Below are 17692 nucleotides of genomic sequence, written 5' to 3' on the forward strand. Positions count from 1 at the left end.
TAATAAAACTAATCATAATAAATATCCTTTTTAAAGCAACTTAATCCGTGCTTATCCTCCCAAAATCTCCATAGGGAGCTAAAACTGTGTTAGGATTTCCTTCTTATTAGGAGAGAGAGTGTATCTCAGTGGCTGGTCTTATTGAGGCCATAGGCAAAGTCAGCGTTTCATGGGGTGAGAACTGAGATCATCAGTCCTGTGTCTGTCTGTCCATCACACCACTTCAGTTAAAAATGAATTATTAACACTTCCATCAAGTTGAAGAGTATCCATTTTCCAGACAGGTTGTTACAGACCCTCCTGCCCAGAAGCACGATAGAAACTGTCAAAACCAGATCCAAACAAAAAAACCTCCGCTTCTCAGGTTCAGACGTTTAAATGGGCTTCAGGCAAGCACATGACATGCAAAGATTAAAAGACATTCTATTTTTTCATTATATTACGTGGTTGTTAGTTGAAGACCAGAAGATGTCTCCTCATTCTTTATTGAATCCCCAATTTCATGAAGGATAATAACCCAAGGGAAAAGAAGACTCCATTCTTTACAGCTTCCTAATAATAGCTGTGGTTATTACACAAGGTTAGCGTGCAGAGACCACAAAATCATTTCAGATGGGGCTGTGTTAATCTATGTTCTGTAAAATGAGAACTCTTCCAATGACTTGGCATTTGCTTCTTAATTCTATTTTTTTTTATTCCTGTAGGACAAAACTTTGTTCCATCCAGTAAGCAGCAGCTGCATAGATTGCAACCCAGCAGAGAAGAAGATTTTCATGAACAGATGTGATCCTTTATCTGAAACTCAACAGTGGATTTTTGAACATACTAATATGACTGTTTTAGAAAAATTTAACAGCAAGGCCAGTTCCTAGAAAGAAAAAAAAAAGAAAAAATGAACACACCTTATTACGTACAGACTGCAGACTACATTTTTGCCAGCATCTGGGTCGAAGGAGTCAGGAATTAAGTTTCCTAGATCCAGGAAATCTGTTCTGAGGATTAAGAAAATGCCACAGCAAGAGCCAGCAGGCTGTCCTTGTGGATGTACAGTATCTGAAGAACTTGGCCAAGAGCCTCACCGGATGCTGCTGAGAACTTCAGGCTGAAAATTCCCTTGCTGGTCAAGGGAAAAACTTTGTTTAAAAACTGTTTAAAAGTACTCCAAGTTAATAAAGTAAAACAAAACTCTAGAGTTTCTCAGGTCAAATCCTGCTGTAGTGAGTAGCTCAGAACAGACACTATAATTTGGGATGGGTATATGGTGTGCATGACGGCTACAGGAACCTGAAGAAATCCCAGGTTTTAGAAGTAAACATGCTGGTAGAAGAATAATGTCCCAGCACTCCCTAGACAAGATATATGCTCTGTTGACATTCTCTTAATAAAAGGTTGGGTTAAGCAGGTTTAACCCTCAGAACTGCTGCAATTACTTTTAAATACCTCCCTTTTACATTCCACTCATTACCAAAATAGGAATGGTAGAAATCTTAGGGTCTAGAATTACACTGTAGTGAAGCATGAAATAAACTGTAAGGTTTTGCCATCACATTTCCCCCCTTCAGGAAAAAAAGTAAAGCAATCAAATTTCTATACAAGATATATTTAGCAATTGTGATTCAAATCCCATTGTCATACAAGGTGAGTTTTTTTTTTAGTGACAAATATAACAGCAGCAGCTGCAGCATAATGGAAGGCTTGTGGACTAGCTATCTTTTCTAAAGGTAGAATCCTTACCAAAATATAAATTAAACTGAAAATAGGCTGGGAAAAAAAACACATCAGGAGACTAGGAAATAATTGCATACTGCATGCTGAACTAGGTTAGTCAAATTAACGTTGGTACACTGCCATGACCTAAAAGCGTGTTGACTCCCTGCAGTGCAGCTTAAAAGATCTTGCAGAGATCTTACAGTGCTCTTGACAGATAGGAGTGGAAAGAAAAATTGACATGAAACTAGTTGGGTGGTTTCAGAGTTTTTGAAATCTGTGATGGGAATCACATGAACTTTCCAGAGTCAGCAAGTGAATGGTATTGTAGATCTCACATGACGGAGGAAACAAGAAGGGCGAACAAGTTAAATGTTACAGTATTTTGGTACTTTAGGCACAGGCACAATTCAGGGTAAGACAGACTTCTGTCACACTGATGATCATTATGGCCCGTGGTGTCCCTCAGACCCATCAGGCTGTTGGCATGAGAGGCCTCTAAAACTTGTTTGGGTGGCCTATGGTTCTTCTCAGCAGAGATCAGTTAATACTGATGTGTGGAACATAATTGATAGGTTTGGGATTTTTCAAGGTAAGAGCAAGTATAAATTTATAGCAAGTAAGTACATGGCCTGCTTTTACTTGAGAGATGAATTTACAGATGAAAGCACCATAAATGCAGATAGATCACATCCTTTAAGAGGTGGCTGTAACTGTGCTTTCAGGTTCCAAAAATATCACATGTAATTAAGTTGCTTATTCTGATTGCTGGAGAGGTGGCTGACTAACCAAAATACTGATGTGCAATCTACCCTGTTTTGAGGGAGTAGGGTGACTGTGTTTTGTTTATTGCTCCTTAAGCTGTGTTTATGCACAAAGAGCATTGATTGCATCCAGAGGATGGTTCTAGTGCCACTAACTATGTGCCATTTTATGGCAACACCTTGTAGCTGTAGAGTAAGACCCAAAATTATAGGTTATAGGAACATTTTAGGAGGGGAATGAGATCCTGTAGCACTCAGGATGCATGCACTTGGAAAATTGTAAAATGCATCCATACACTGAGCAATTGCTGCAAGTTAGCAAAGAGATCTTTCAAATACTCCGAAAGAAATGTGTCTATAGAGTTAGACTTCTCATTTTATGATTTTAAAATAAGTGAGCTTGTTTAGGTAGTGTTTAAATTTAACTTGAAGATATGGTGCACTCAGGAACGGAAGCAGTAAGGCTACTGTATGAGGATACTTCAGATTTGTTTCGCTATCAGTACACAGAACCAGACTAGCCACTGCAGCCTGTCAGCCTTCCCAGGTGCAGCATCATTTATTTGCAGCCTGAACATGAGGAAAGAGGGTTTGGAAAAAGAAGAAAATGGCTGCCTAAAATGTAAATGCAGCCCTCAAGCTGCTGATTGTAACTGGCCCCAAACTGTCAAAGTCCTGGAAGCAACACTGTATGCCCAAAATAGAGAGGCAAAGGAGAATTGCTAAACCAGCTAAGCAGTTTATGTTATGCACAGATTGGTAGGGTTATATCATTCAGCGTCTGACTGCATCTCAGTGGTCTGATTCTGAAATGTCTAATGGGAACTAGGCAGCCATTGGGGCAAAGAACTTCTATGCCTTTTACAACCCTCATTGAGTAATATTGCGCAGCATCTTGGCACTGGCAAAGGAAACCTTCCCCTCACTCGTAGCTGGACACGAATAGTAAGCTCTAGCAGTCCTTGTCAGAAAACAATCCACATAACTAATATTCAGATGTTCTGGGGGAAAAAATATGATCTACATAATGTTTTCAGGTTTTATAGACAAAATATAATAAAAATATATTGGAGTTTGTTGTGGGTCAGCAGTGAGCAACTGTTGATCAGTCTGGAAATATAAAGGTTAAATGAAGGTCGTATCTTGAGGAGGGTTCAATAAGAACTTGCCACAGTGCAGCATAGAAACACGCACATGCACACACATATATGTGTGACTGTATATGTACATATGTATATGTGACCAGTGGAAAGAGGTAGCTGAAGGAGAGAGGTTTGTTTTCGCTTCATGGGCTGATCTTTCAAATATTTAGTGTAACCAGAACTGCACAGAAAAAAATGATAGACACATTAGACTGATAGTGAAGACAGTTATCTCACTGTTCTCAGCTTAAGCAAATTACTCTTTTTTTAAAAACTGAGACAAAAAAAGCTAGCATGCAGCTTCACCACAGACAACTGTAATCCTCCTCCTGTGGGTAGAAGGTGGCCCTAAGGACAGTGCTTCAGAGCTGTGCTCCTGTAACGTTTGGGATGATGGATTTGCAAAATGGTTATGACTTGCTAAGCACAGGGCTCCTTCAACAGCAAGTTTTATTAGTAATAAATGATCACCCCTACCTCTCAGTTAAATTCTGTCTTCAGCATTCTCCAAAGCTTTCCACTGATAACAGTATTTTGTGACTAATTTAACATTCAGAATTTCTTTGTCTTCCTACAACCATATCTTTTCCACCCAACAAACATCTGAACAACTTGATAGGATGGACAGGCTTTAATATGCATTTCTTCAAAAGACTATGAAGTTTCTTCACAGAATTTTTTTTTAAATACCAGATAGTTCTGAACATATTTTGAATCTAGTGCACAGGTAGCATTAACTGATGGGAGCTCATCATTTCAGTGGAGCTATACTAATCTGGCCCAACTGAAGACTTGCTTCAGTTTTTTTCAATTAATTACTTTATGACTGAGGGCTTTAATCAGCATGCCTGAAAAGCAGATTTTTGTATCTTAAGAGTTCATCAGCACCTACCCTAAACTTTTTCCATTTAAGGTTATCTGACTCTTTTTTTTTTTTTTGTGGCCAGCAAACTACTACAGGAGAGAGCAACTGGAAAAACTGGAATAAACACCAAGTGCAACTAAAACTCTAAAATCACATGTGTTTCCCTGCATCTATTCCAGAATCTAAACTAAACAGAAGCCTTGGAGGAGAGGGCTTAAACGAGAATGGAGGAGCAGGGAAACAAAGCATTTCACATGTTGGAGAGCAGCCTTGTTGCAGGGGCATGACAAGACTTCACTTTGGGCACAGTTTATTTCAGAAAAATGAGGTGGCTTTAGAACAAATGTTTCTGCAACAGTATGGATATTTTAATGATATAATGCATACTTCCTGGGTGTTATAAGTTTACGAATAAATGGTCTAGCTGCTGAACTAGGTCTTCTTCATGATAAAGATAGACTAAGCTTGAAAGGAAGCTGACAAGCACTTAACAACCTTTGATTACTGGCAATTTACCAGGCATCAATGTCTCCATGAACTCAGTGAAATTGGATGCCACAGAGATCATAGAAGAAACATATATAAATAGCTTAACCAAATTGATTTGATGGGTTGCACCTCTGTAAGAGTGGATGTCACCTTTGTTAAAAAAAAAAAAAAGTCATCATAATCAGAATTCATTTGCATTTTTACTGATAGCTTCTGCAGGGGACTGAGTGAGTGTGACACTTTTAACCTACGCAGACAGATTGGGGATGGAGCATTTTAGGAAGGCAGTATTGGGAGGCTTCAATGTGGCTGGCACCAGGGGCATATCCATTTTCTGTTTAAAGAGCATCAATCTTTAATGCTGTTAGCCCAGCGTTTTTCAAGAGAGCACAAGATGTACATTAAAAAAGAATATGATAATGGGTTTATTTTTGGTTTTTAATCCATTGAGGTTCTTAGGGAAATCATTTCAAAACTCTTGAAAACAAAAAAGGTGATCAGAAGTAGGTTTTTTATAGCTGGTATTAGTATTATAAAGTTCATTAATTCATTTGTTTAACCCTCTTCAAAATCTGTTCCATATATCCTCTTAGAAAGAGCACAAGGGTCCAAGAGTGCTTTTACCTAACATTTTGAGGATCTTGTCCTGTCTGAAAGTTTTGAAAAACCTTCAAAAAATTAGGAAGTATAAGCCAAAAGGTAACAAAAGGACCCAAGGAAAAATACCAAGCTATTATGTCTAGTGTACCAAGAGATTTTTGCTAAACTTCTTGTTTTAAAATAGTATCCATTGACTGGAAAAACTTAGATTAATAAGTAATGTAGTTTAGTAAATCTTTAGTGAATCGTGCTTTCTATTTAAGATTTTTACTCTTAAAAAAATACCAAATTTTAGTGAATTGTATAGTTAGTTGCTGACAGGGTTTTTTTTTTAACCATGTGTAATACATAAATCTGTCGTGAGGTCTCCTGTAATCTCATGTCTCCTTGTTATAATTCTGAATGAAGTGGACTGAAGAAAATCTAAACAGTGGGGGAAAAAACCTCTAAAATTATCTAAGAAACTTGTGTAAAAACAAACAAGGAGAAAGTTTAGCTAGAGATGATCAGAAAAATGCATCACATTTCCAAAGCTTCAGCAGCATTCAGAAGATACATTTGCTCTGTGCGGTGGCTTTCTATTCTTTCCGTGTATCATTAATATCAGTGGTACTACTCCTGAGGCAGGACTTCTGAAAATTATGTGCCATCATTTGGCACAGTAGATGGACAGCATGGTGCCAGAGAAAAAAAAAATACTTTCTAGGACCAGTTCCTGAAAAAATTGCATTCAAACATTGCAGTCTGGTATGCCTTAAGAGTCTTAGATATTTATAAGGTTCCCGATATCTTAGTACTTTTGTCTTTTTTACAGGACCTGGTAGTGCGGTAGGTGCTTCAATGGCCCTTATGAAAACAACGCAGACAACAGGAACAAAGAGGACATGGGTTAAAACAATAAGAATTTGTGGTTACCTGAAAGTGTCACGTCCACAGCACTGTCAAGCAGGTTAATTATACACAAAGAGAAGTTTGTTTCTTTTGTGTGGCCACTGTGGTAGATGCCCAGCTTCACAGAATATATGAATGAGAAGGAGGGCTGGCAGGAAAGCTCGTACTCAGCAGAAAATGTAGAAAAAGTCACAATGAGCCATTTTAGAGAAGCAGATGAATAGAGCGTTGAGATGGATATCACGGACAGCGTAAGGGACGTGACGGGGGTTGCAATAAGACAAGTCTGGTAAGCGGTACTATCTAAAAGACATTAAGACATAGGAAAGGAAAACTTGGTCCTCTTTAACCTTAGCCCTCATTAACCTTGGCAGTATCCCTAATGCTTTGTCAAAGTATTAGTTGATTTAATTAAGTTAATCCTTCACCTCTCCCAGTAAATGAATGAAGCTGGAAGGAATCACAGCCCAAGCAAATTTCTGTTGATCAGTGTGGAGCATCTAATTGGCACAAAACACCACTAGGCACAGTTTAGTGAAAAACCCCAACTTGGCACCAGAACTAAAACAATATTATCAGCCTGAAAGATCTGTAGGCCTCTGGCATCTCTCCATGAAAAAAAAAAGTTTCACTTGCCTAAAGGAGTGATTGATGGTAATGATCCTAGATTAAGAAGATCAGGAATCATGAGCTTGCGAGGAGGTGAAAGGCCAAATGGTGAGATTAGGAGTTGGCAGTTTAATTGAGAAAGGAAGGAGGAAATAGGTGGTAAAAGGGAAGAAGCAGGAATCGGGTTTAATTCTGGCTATGAAGGGAGTATGACCTGCAAAGGTCAGCCACTGATAATTTTGGATACCTCTTCACACCAGGGCTTGCATGTTTATTCCCATCACAAATATTCAGGAACTGAGAGGCAGTCAGTTCCACCACCTTCTACAAAGGATTTACTTAGATTTAGAATAAAGAGAACTGCATAATCTGAAATGTATTGATCACGAAATACATGAGTGCAACTAGAGCAAAGCTTTGCTGGACACCAAGCCAGTGTTGAGTTTTCCAAGGTATGTATGTGCATTCCTGAGGATACTTTATGGATAGTGTATAGAAGCAGAACACTATGGTCACTGTTTTACCTCAGATTAATATTTCTCTGCATCTCAGGCTTTTTTTGAAAGAGGAAGAGTGTTTAGCTAAATTTTCCAGGAAATGTCAACCCAGACCAGTACAAAGTAGCTCTGCCTACTCTGTATGTAGATCAAGATGACCCGTGTTTCTCTTCAGATATCACGTACGGCTCTTAAAAAAAGAACAGTGTGGCTCTGTTTTCATGACTCCTTGCAGCATTCACCTCTTTTTATCCATTTTGGTTATTATTTTCTTTATCCTTTTTCCTACTTGGTGTTTCTTCCCTTCTGCTGGCTCCCCATCTGCAGGATTCTGCCAGATGCTGGTCCTCTTTCTTCCCTCCTTTCTGGTTTGTGCTGAGAGGTGTTTCTGCTGTTGCAGATCCCTTCCTCAAAATAAGAGTGACTAAAACTGCTTTGATCTTGACTTGGCAGAGCCACAAGCCCTTCTGCCTCGGGTACTTTCCTTGCTGCAGCTTGTGCTAGCAGAGGCCTGGGGAGGAGAAAGGCACCTGAGGAGAAGGGAGACGTTCTGTCTGTATGTGTCAGTCTCACTACAGATTTTGTCCGTGGAAGAGTTATAGCTCATAGCACAGACAGACAAACATCATTGAGGGAGAAAATTGCATTGGTGATCTACTTTCTCGCCCATTTTCAAAATTCGGTGCTACCCAGAGAGGACAATATGTAAGAACAGAAGCATCTTATTCAGTGGCTATACTTTTTATGAATGTTTAGAAGTAGCTGAATTTAAGCTTGGCAAGCAGGTTTTAACATGTGATTATCCTTATTGAGCTAACGTAGATACAAGAAACTGAGTTAGAATTATATTAAAATGTGGTTTCTATAAGCCACCAAGGGGTTATAACAAGTTCAGCTGAAGGCATTATTTCAAATCTGAAATGAATGTGTAATCTCTGATGAATGCATGATACAGGTTAACCTCTAGTCAAGCTGCAGAGAATCAGAAGGGCTTTCCCCAAAAAGAGAGAGATTATCTAACGTGCAGCAGCTTTTGCTTTCAGCTGTACAGGGCTCCAATTTCTTCCCCAGCATGTCAGCAAAGTTACTATCTATAAAAAGATGTCCCTATGATTCTCATTATCAAAGCTGCATTTGCAGAGGAGGCAGTAAAACATCACCCCTACTTTCCTATTAGCAGAGAACCCTTTCATTTGTTTCCTGTTTGTTTTTATACACCCCCAGAGTCATTTATTTGTAACCAGAACCCATGGATAGAAGTTGTGCCCTGACCCTTCGTTAAATGAGTTCCTAGGAAATCAGAGTACCAGTGTGAAGGCTGTACAAATGCACTGTTAAAAGGATTGTCAGCCAAGGAAGAGGGATTTCATACAGAAGAAAAATAAACCCTCCTAAAGTTTGTTTTCCTTTATTCCTTTCATATCAGCCTCCAAATTGCAGCTCCTGCTCTACATTGAAACTTTTCATGGTAATCTACACCTGGAGGGATAATGATGCTTCATAAGGGCTCTGCTGCCAGTTTTCCATGTAAATCTGCACCGTGGCTACATAAACCTGTTCTTTGGGGCTGGGGATCATTCTCCACCATTGCTGTCCCTGCAAGGGGCACATTCCTTCCGACTTTGGCCTGACCTGCAGTTTTCCACCTCAAACTCTGTTGGCCAAAATAGCTCAGTAGTGCCCAGCTCTCCAGATGCTGCGGTCCGTTGCACATGTCTTAATGCTTCACAGCAGTCCAGTCCACATAAACACTCACACAGTTTACCAAGCATTAAGTGGCAAAATAGAAATTTGTGATCCCTTCTGAGCCTCTGAGATGCTTCTATGTATCAACTAGCCTTTCTGATGGTCAGAGTGTTTTCCAGGCATCTCTGTGAATACACATCCTTTCCTGCAGGTATCCTGCAAAATATCCATTTCTCTCACTTTTCTGAGAGTCTGGAATTACAGCCTTCCTCACTGTTAAACAACATTCAGGACAAAACATTCCCTGGCGATTCAACTATTATGAACTATTTTTAAAGGGCCAAGAAGAGCTGGAGACAACTTTGTGTAATCCCTAACCAATGTGCTAGTAGGCAAGGCAGCCAGTGATGAGCTGGGCTGATAGGCGGCTAGTAGACGTCAATCAACAAGTAAGACGGAGTTGTCTACTTTTCTGGGAATCAAGGTCAAATTCTTTGGTTATTGTAATTTAGGAAATATAGCTCTCTGAAAAAATGGGGAAAACATTTTCAGGTGTGTGCATTTGAAGTATTATATAATAGACTACAAGTAGTAATATATACATTATAATAAGTAAAATGAAAACATACACTTCTGTGCTGACTAGTCTGAGATAGTTGGCTTAGATGTTATTAAACAACAGCTGTAGAAGCTTTGACCAACTTACCGATGCATTAAAATAATGTTTTCAAGACATGCTTAAAGGATTTACAGGGAGCACATGCCTGTAAATTACTAGACTGTAATTAAGGAGCTGAACTATGGAATAAAAATTGTACACCTGTCCTATTTTATATTTGGATGTATTACGTTACAGAATACAAAGTAAAAGAAGATTGCTGAAGTAGTTTCAAAAAAAAATTACCATGATCTGAATGAATAAATACCTCTCAGAAGCTACAGCATTAATGTTTCAATTTGTTGTACATCTACTGCCGCTTAAATAACCAGCTGTGTTGAGTGGGTGAAGGACCAGCCAAGCCCAACCAGCTGCAGGGCTGCCCAGGGCTGTATGGCTGCTCGCCATTCCCACAGCCCCCAGCCACACCAGCTGTGTAATACCGACAGAAAGAGAAACCAAAGTCGTCTTCTCGAACGAAGAGCACTCTTAGCTCTGGCAATAGTGTAAATCGTACCTTGAATGGCCACTTAAATAAGAGGCAAATGCAGAAATGAGGAGGGCAAAACAGTCGTACACACATAATAGTCCTCAAGCGACAAGTAAGGAAGCATTGAAAAAGCCAGTGAGGACTTGATTGTAGTAAAAAGTCATGTTAAGTAAAAACTTACTTGTCCCCCTTCCACACCAAAAAAAAACCCCCAAACTAGAAATTCCCAGTGCCACTGCCACTGGTTCTTCTTCTACCTACAACTGGTAGGATATAAAATACATCATCTTCCTAAACAGGATTAGCTTACTGAAAGTGAGTACCCACACTGCAGAAGTTTAGGAGTCATGTAGAGGACCAGTAAGAGCCAATCAATCATCTTCAAAGACTGGGGAAGGAAGAGTTGCTTATTACCTATTATTTTATTTATCTTTAAAAGAATGATTTTCTTTTTTTTTTTATTTGCGTCTCTTTACTTTAAACCCTATAACTTAATTTTATGCATACCCATACACTTCCATTCTTCCGTGCTGTACCTCTACCCTAAAACTGTCTAATCTAAATTAGTTGGTTAAATTCATCCCTGACATCCACTGCATATGGCAGAGTTGTGGCAGGATTTGACTGGACACAATCTGATTTTTATTTGTTCAGGCAGCTTTCTGAGGGAATAGTTAAAGTGAACATTGCTTCTGAAGACCTCTGAACATCAAAAGTAGCAAAACTAAGAAAACTCTAAGCATGCACTGAAAATACACGACCATTCCTTGCATAGAGAGCTTGAAAGGGTGCTGTAGTCAAATGCAAGCTGAAGACATCCCCAGCTGGAAAAAAAAAAAAAAAAAAACAAACCTGATATTTTCTACCTAAACTGTTTGGGAGTAATTCCTTACAGGCAGTTCTACTGAATAAACCTTCGTAAATATCTTTCCTGAATGATGATAAACTGAAATGGTGATTATAACAACACAACAAAATACAAGCAAGGGGGACTTTATGAGTAGCAAAAACTCCTATCAAGTCCTTATGAGGCTGGAGTCATTAATGTTACAGGCACTACCCTTGGCAAGGGAACAACTAGGAGCAAAGAAAAATTATTATTAAAAGAACAATAAAGTGCTTTAGATACATCAAAAACAATTAGGCATTAGTTTTAACATAGCCTAAAGTTAAACACAGTAAAACAACAAAGGGTTCTCCCATTTGCATCATTGAAAGTTCACAGGCTTGGGAAAGCACTGTGTGTAAAGAAACCAGAGAGCCTTATGTGAATTGTGTATCAATTATCTAATTACCCCGATAACATCAGGTGCAAACCTTCAAGGAAAAAGCTTTAAAGAGCTTTTGCAGGTAAGGACATATCAGGAAAGTAATAAGGCTTGAAGCAGGCAGAAAAAGAAAGGAGGAGGGACTGCAGCTTGTTCTGGACTGAGTGGCATGACCCTGGCTGCAGGGACAAGCAATGGAGAGGAGTTGCATAGCAGTTACTGGTGTACATTTGCCAACTCAGAACACAGCATTTCAGCATGGGAAGAGGGACGAGGAGGCTGAGCAGGCTTCTGCTTTGACTCTTCTTTTACTTCAGGGTTGAGATGTTGCCACACGTATTCCTGCTGGAAGGAGAGGAGCATCCAAGCTTGGCTCCTACATCTTTGCCTCCCTCCTTCCCTGCTCTGTGATGCCTGTGGATGGGGAAGGGTGAGGGCAGTTTGTGATCTTCCCGGCTGGGCAGCTCCTGTGCAGGAGGGAGACTGCTCCGACAGAGGAGGTCAGCAGCAGCTACAAGATACCAGCCTTCAGATGCAGCTCCTGTTTGGAAGCGCTTGCAGTGGCCTGGAGTTCCATCACGAGAATCCTGTGACACCACCAGCTTGTGCTTTAGCTGCCTGTTAGCTCAACGGTGGCACTTACATCCCTGCTTCTCCGACTGGTCGTTCCCCGCACCAGTTGGAGACGTGTTGCCTGTCCGCACAATTGGTAATGCGATGAGCTCTGGTCAACAAACTGCCGCAGCCGCGTGGGAAGGAGACACGTTTGTGCACTCCTAGTCAGCAGAAGGGTCTCCTCCTTGGTTTTGAAGGGGGATTGGAGTGGCCTTTTCAACCAGAGGCCTTGGGGAGTGGATGCAGAAGAGGGTGTCTGGTGGGGTGTTTGTGTTTGGATTATTCCAATTAATTCTTTTTTTGGCTTTTGGGATGAGGGGAAAAAAATCAGGATTTTTTTTTTTTTTTTTTTTTTTTCCTTCTGCCACTAAGTGATTCTTAAGTGACATTCACCACTGTCTTAGTTAAACGTGTCTCCTGATTTAGAACTAATAAGCTCCTAATTTAAGGAAATGCCAGGGTAAACTTTCATTCTGGCAGGGGGAAGCAAAACTGACAAGTAGAAAGAAAGCAGCTCTCAACAGGCAGGCAGGCAGACAAGTGGGAAGAGCTGAGAAAGCACAGCCAGGGGACTAAGCCCAGCAGTAGTACCTGCAAGCTAACTCGCAGCCCTTTGCCAAAGAGGTTGGCTCGGTAGCTACTGCCCGAACTAGACAAAAAGATGGGCACTGTATCTGGATTACTTGGTTATCCTCATCTCCCCAGTGCTTCCCAGAACCTAAATTGAGAGCATGAAGCCAGTCATCAGTGGGCATCCCCCTGAAGTGCCTCCTTAGGCCACCCCACAGGCTTCAGGTGACCCAGGAGGGTCCATGCTGGCACCAGCAGCACCACCAGCACAGGAGGCTGCGGTCGGGGGGACTGCTGTCACCTGAGCAATCCCGTATCTCCCAGCTTCTCGCCAATCCCACACAGCAACAGACCATACCAAAGGTTGTATAAAGCCTTTACAGATTCACGGTCAGGGGTTTTTTGAGCTGTTTTGCTTCAGGGGCTCCTGTTTGTACCTCCTGATTAGTGGCAGCTGTGGCTCCACCATTTTCATGCCAAGAAACCTGCGTTTGCAGCCGCCTTAGAAGATATGACCCTGACTCTCCAAGCACTGGAACATGCAACTGAAAGGAGACGCACCAACGCAAAATCAGGTCAGTGACTAAACTATTTAATGTTAGCAAGTCGAGTGTCAGTACCGTAAGGGAGCTCATGAAGTCATGTGCAGTTCTCGCTTAGACCTGATAGCAAGAACTGTCTGCTTAACTGTTTCTGAAATAGCAGCTGGGATGGGGAGGAAAAGGTGGGGACACAATATTGCAATGTGGTCCGCTGAGAATGTGGATGGTTTTGCTACTAAGAGCTTACGTACTACCAACAAGGGACACCAGCCGATTGGTACACTGGCACTCTGTCTTGGATAACCATGGACGTAGGACCATAAAAATCCATGGCAAGCTGTATTTGCTGGTTTCAGTTTATTTCTTCTAAACAGCATGCTACAAAATTAAGACCTATGCCTCTGACCTTTTAGGAGCTCTAACCTGCTTTTCAAGGCTCTAGCTCAAGAAACTAAAGCCTGCCGTATCTGCTTGCTGGCCACTTGGCAAGGATGATGGTGTGATGTGCACCTTGCTGAGCCAAGGTAACATGACATTGCTTCCCATCCCACCTGGCTGTCAGCATGCCCAGTGCTATTTGTGTCACTGCTGTGCTTGTTGCCATTTCTGCTAAGATAAGGACAAAACTTTTCTTGCGGTATAGGCAACACCAGCAGTCTCTTAGGCTGTTAGGCAACATAGCGTGGCCTAGGTGAGCTACAGGATGGAAAAAAGGTAACTTTACATGTATCATCTGGCAGAATATTATATTATCTGATGCTGTGTGGCAGGCTGGCAAACATTTCTCAAACATTTTTTTTCTGTGTCATTAGAAGAGAGTTTAGTACTTTGTTAAAAGCTTTGAGTACAAGATCCTGCCTCTTCCCTCTTTCTGACGTAGCTTTTGCACTAAGAAATGCAAAGTACTAGAAGAGCACATGTTGGTTCAGGAGCTACCACATTCCAACTTCCAGTAAATGAAAATCAAAAACCAGAAATTCCATGTCCTTTGTGCTAGCTACTTTTGGTATAGGGGATGTTGCTGAGCTTTTGTTCCATGCAAAAAAAATCTTTCTCTTGCATCAGTCTTTCATCTGACCCATTACTGAAATAATCTTCAGCTAGCTTACTCTTAAAAGGCTGAAGCTGTGGTGATTCTCAGGACAGACTTGTCAATGCATGTGTGATGAAATTAAGGAAAGTCTAGCCATGAATAAGGTCTATAACATTTTCAGCTCCCCTGAGAGCTTCCATCAAAGTAAACCTAGAATAAAATATTTCCCTTTTAAAGCGTGTGTTTGAAGCAAGGTGAGCTAAACTTTTTTCTATTATTTGCCTGCCACAATATTCTTTACTTGGTGTCTGAGCACAGTGGTTGGCATATGCAAATATTGCAGCTCATTTTTTAAAAAAGCATAAGTGTTATATCAGTAATAAAGAAAACAATTTGCATTTCAAATGAAGACACAACAGTATATCACAAAATATTTACTCTACCCAGAAGAGTAGCAATTTACAGATAATTTAACAGCATTTTAAGACTTTTTTCATTTTTGTCGGTATGTGTTTATACTTAAAGCTTATAGCTTTGGTTTTAACTAAGGTTTTCATTTGTGTGCTAAGTAATTTTCTTTAAGTAAAACAATTAGATTTTGACCGGCTGGTACCTTTGAATTTATATACTTCCAAAAGCAGCAGTGATTTAGATCTGAGTTTTTATAGCATGTGGCACGTAAGGCATGCCTAGTTTCTTATGGAGTTCCTCAGATTATTTTTTTTAATAGCTCATAGTCTTTTTTTGCTTTTCTGGAGAGGGTGAACATAACCTCATAAGTGTTCTCCTTTCAAGCAAGGTAGGAAACCTCGTTGCCTTTGTTAGTTTAGTGGTCTTAGACCATTCACGGAACCAGAGCATTTTCACTGAGAATGGCTCTTAGTTCTTCTCTTTCTCTCTGGCTCGAAAAAGGAAAAAAAAAAAAAAAGAAAAAAATCATAATCTTATTGATCAGCTGGAGGAAAAAAACTCTCCACAGCATCTATTTTTCCAAAGATCATATAGAGGTAATGACAAGAGAGGGGAGGAAGCAGCAGGGAGTAAGAAAGGATAAGAAGAGCCCAGTTAACCCATCGCCCTCGGGCAGACTCTTGCAGTCTCTTGGTCTGGCTGTGTCGTGTGAGCAGAGTGAACTGGCACAAGGGAGTTTTGTACCGCCATCGTTAGAGTGCATCTGGTCCCAAAACTGTACTGCAGGTCTCTCTTTAAGCTTTATTGATTGTAATGGCAGCAGCTGTGTGCAAGGACCAAATATGAGCTTACTTGCATGGAAATGTTCCCATAAGCAAAGCCAAACCCCAGCGAAGGCGCTTGGGCTTTGCAGTGCCAGATAGTTTGTGAATCTGACTGTGAACTGCAGCTGCTCACATGGTGGGGGAAGGAGTCTGCTAGTCCTTAATGAAATACAGTTTACAAGGAGAATCCCTATTGGTGCTTGGCTTATCGCCAACAAGATGGAGCTCATGGGGCTGCTGTAACTCCCCTTGCAGGGTATGCCACCACCCACTGTGCTGAAGCACATGCTCTCAGGCCATGGTGAGGTTAAGTATAGAAGAGCTCCCAAAATGCACCTTTGGAGTTATCAAATTCACAGAAAAGTAATTTGCTCCATAAACCACATAGTTAGCTGTCTGCAGCAAAGGATGCCATGTCAGATAACCCAGGCAGCATATATAGATATGGAGAGATAGATATCTCCTTGCAACACCTGAAGGCTTCGCCTAATTGCTGACTTACTTGTGGCAGCGAAGCCTGAGAAGAAAGTCCCTAAACCTTTTGACCGGAGCAGGGGCCCTGGCTCCCACTGCCATAGCAACAGAAGTGCTCCTTACTGAAAAAGCCAGCTGAGTCCAGAAAAGGTCACCAGAGACCTTTAGGAACCCTGGGAAGCTTTATCCTCAAAGAAGGAGGAAGAGGCGCAAGTCTGAAGCTGGAAAGACAAAATGGCTTGCCAGTGGCAAGCATCCAAAATTCACCAGTTTACCTCATAAAGTATATTTTTAATGTGTTTGTATTGACTTCAGGGCTATTTGAGCTCCCAGTGGGTTTTTGGGGGAGTGGAGGGTGATAGGGCTTGGGGACTGATGATGGGAAGATTGTGTTTTTCTTTAGTTGTCACGGCTAGAAGTTATTCATAAAGCTGCAAGGACTGAGGCCTCACAGAAAAAGCCCCAGAGTTGCAAGAGCTGGCATCAAAAAGGAGAAAAATATCCTTCCTTTGGCTTGTTTTCTGCACTCTCCTGCTCCAGCGCTTGGCAGAGCGGATGTGAAAAACAGCACGCTGCTTTTGGGGACGCTGGTTACAGTACCAGGTCTGGGGTCGTCAGAGACAGCTTAGCCCTACCGCTTGTGAAGGCTGAATTTGTGGGAACTGTTGGGTCCATTTACTGGCTCCAGGCAGGATCATCCTCTGGTTGGAAAGCTTTTTAAAGAATTACAAATTTTTATGCACCCTGTCGTGCTTAAGTCTGTACATGATTGCAGGAGTTCACTCTTGCATCCTTAAGGCATTTGTGTATCACTTCCTTAAACCTGTATAAACTATGTCTGATGATAACTATTTCGAGAAGAAAAGCATTTTTTTTTCCACCAAAAAAAACGTGTATTAAGGCTGCTGGGGTTAATACAGGGAAGAGGCTGAATGCACAGCAGCAAACACAGCCTGGCTCACTGACCTGAAACGCTGCACTCGCCAAGGAACAAAAGGCTGACTCTGGTCTCCTTCCCTTCACCCCTCCTAAAGTGGCTATGCCAAGTAAATGTCACTGGGCAGCAAAATGAAGCAAAGAAAGACACACACACACACACGCACGCGCGCACACACACCATCCCTCTGCATTTAAAGAGGATCAGCTAAAAGGTGCTGGATGGGAATGTGTACTGAGGATTCAGCCGCATCCTCGGTTACTGCAGGCTCCTCTATTCCCAGTGCATGCTAAGCAAGTAGGTGATTCTGAATGCAGGAAACCTTTTCTTCAAAACAAAAACATTTTAAAATACCTACAGAACATGCTTGGTGTTAAAGTTGTATTACTAAGAAGTTAAGGATGTAAAAAATAATTATAAAAGCGTAGTTGTTACAAGGAACAAAAAGAGCATAGATAAGAGTGAAGCCTTCTAAACACCTTAACATGTGGAAATACTCAACAGTCTTAACTTTTCTTTATGCTTTATTTTTCTACCTGTCATTCAGCTTTTCATGTCTATCTGTAATGCATGTCATTTTTGTAACCCCAACATTTTTGAGGGTCTTTAAGAAGTCTGCA

General features: G+C 41.0%; 1 protein-coding gene across 1 annotated transcript in view; it reads left to right on the forward strand.

Annotated features, from left to right (window-relative positions):
• The window catches only part of GALNTL6 (polypeptide N-acetylgalactosaminyltransferase like 6), a 513294-nt gene extending 503105 nt beyond the window's left edge, over positions 1 to 10189 (forward strand). Inside the window, exon 12 of the mRNA XM_069787019.1 lies at positions 705 to 10189. Within this exon, the coding sequence (XP_069643120.1) occupies positions 705 to 872 (168 nt within the window). The 3' untranslated portion in view covers positions 873 to 10189. The remainder of the gene's footprint in view (positions 1 to 704) is intronic.
• The last annotated feature ends 7503 nt before the right edge of the window (positions 10190 to 17692 follow it).

Source organism: Haliaeetus albicilla, chromosome 1 (assembly GCF_947461875.1).
Source record: "Haliaeetus albicilla chromosome 1, bHalAlb1.1, whole genome shotgun sequence".
NCBI classification, from domain to species: domain Eukaryota; kingdom Metazoa; phylum Chordata; class Aves; order Accipitriformes; family Accipitridae; genus Haliaeetus; species Haliaeetus albicilla.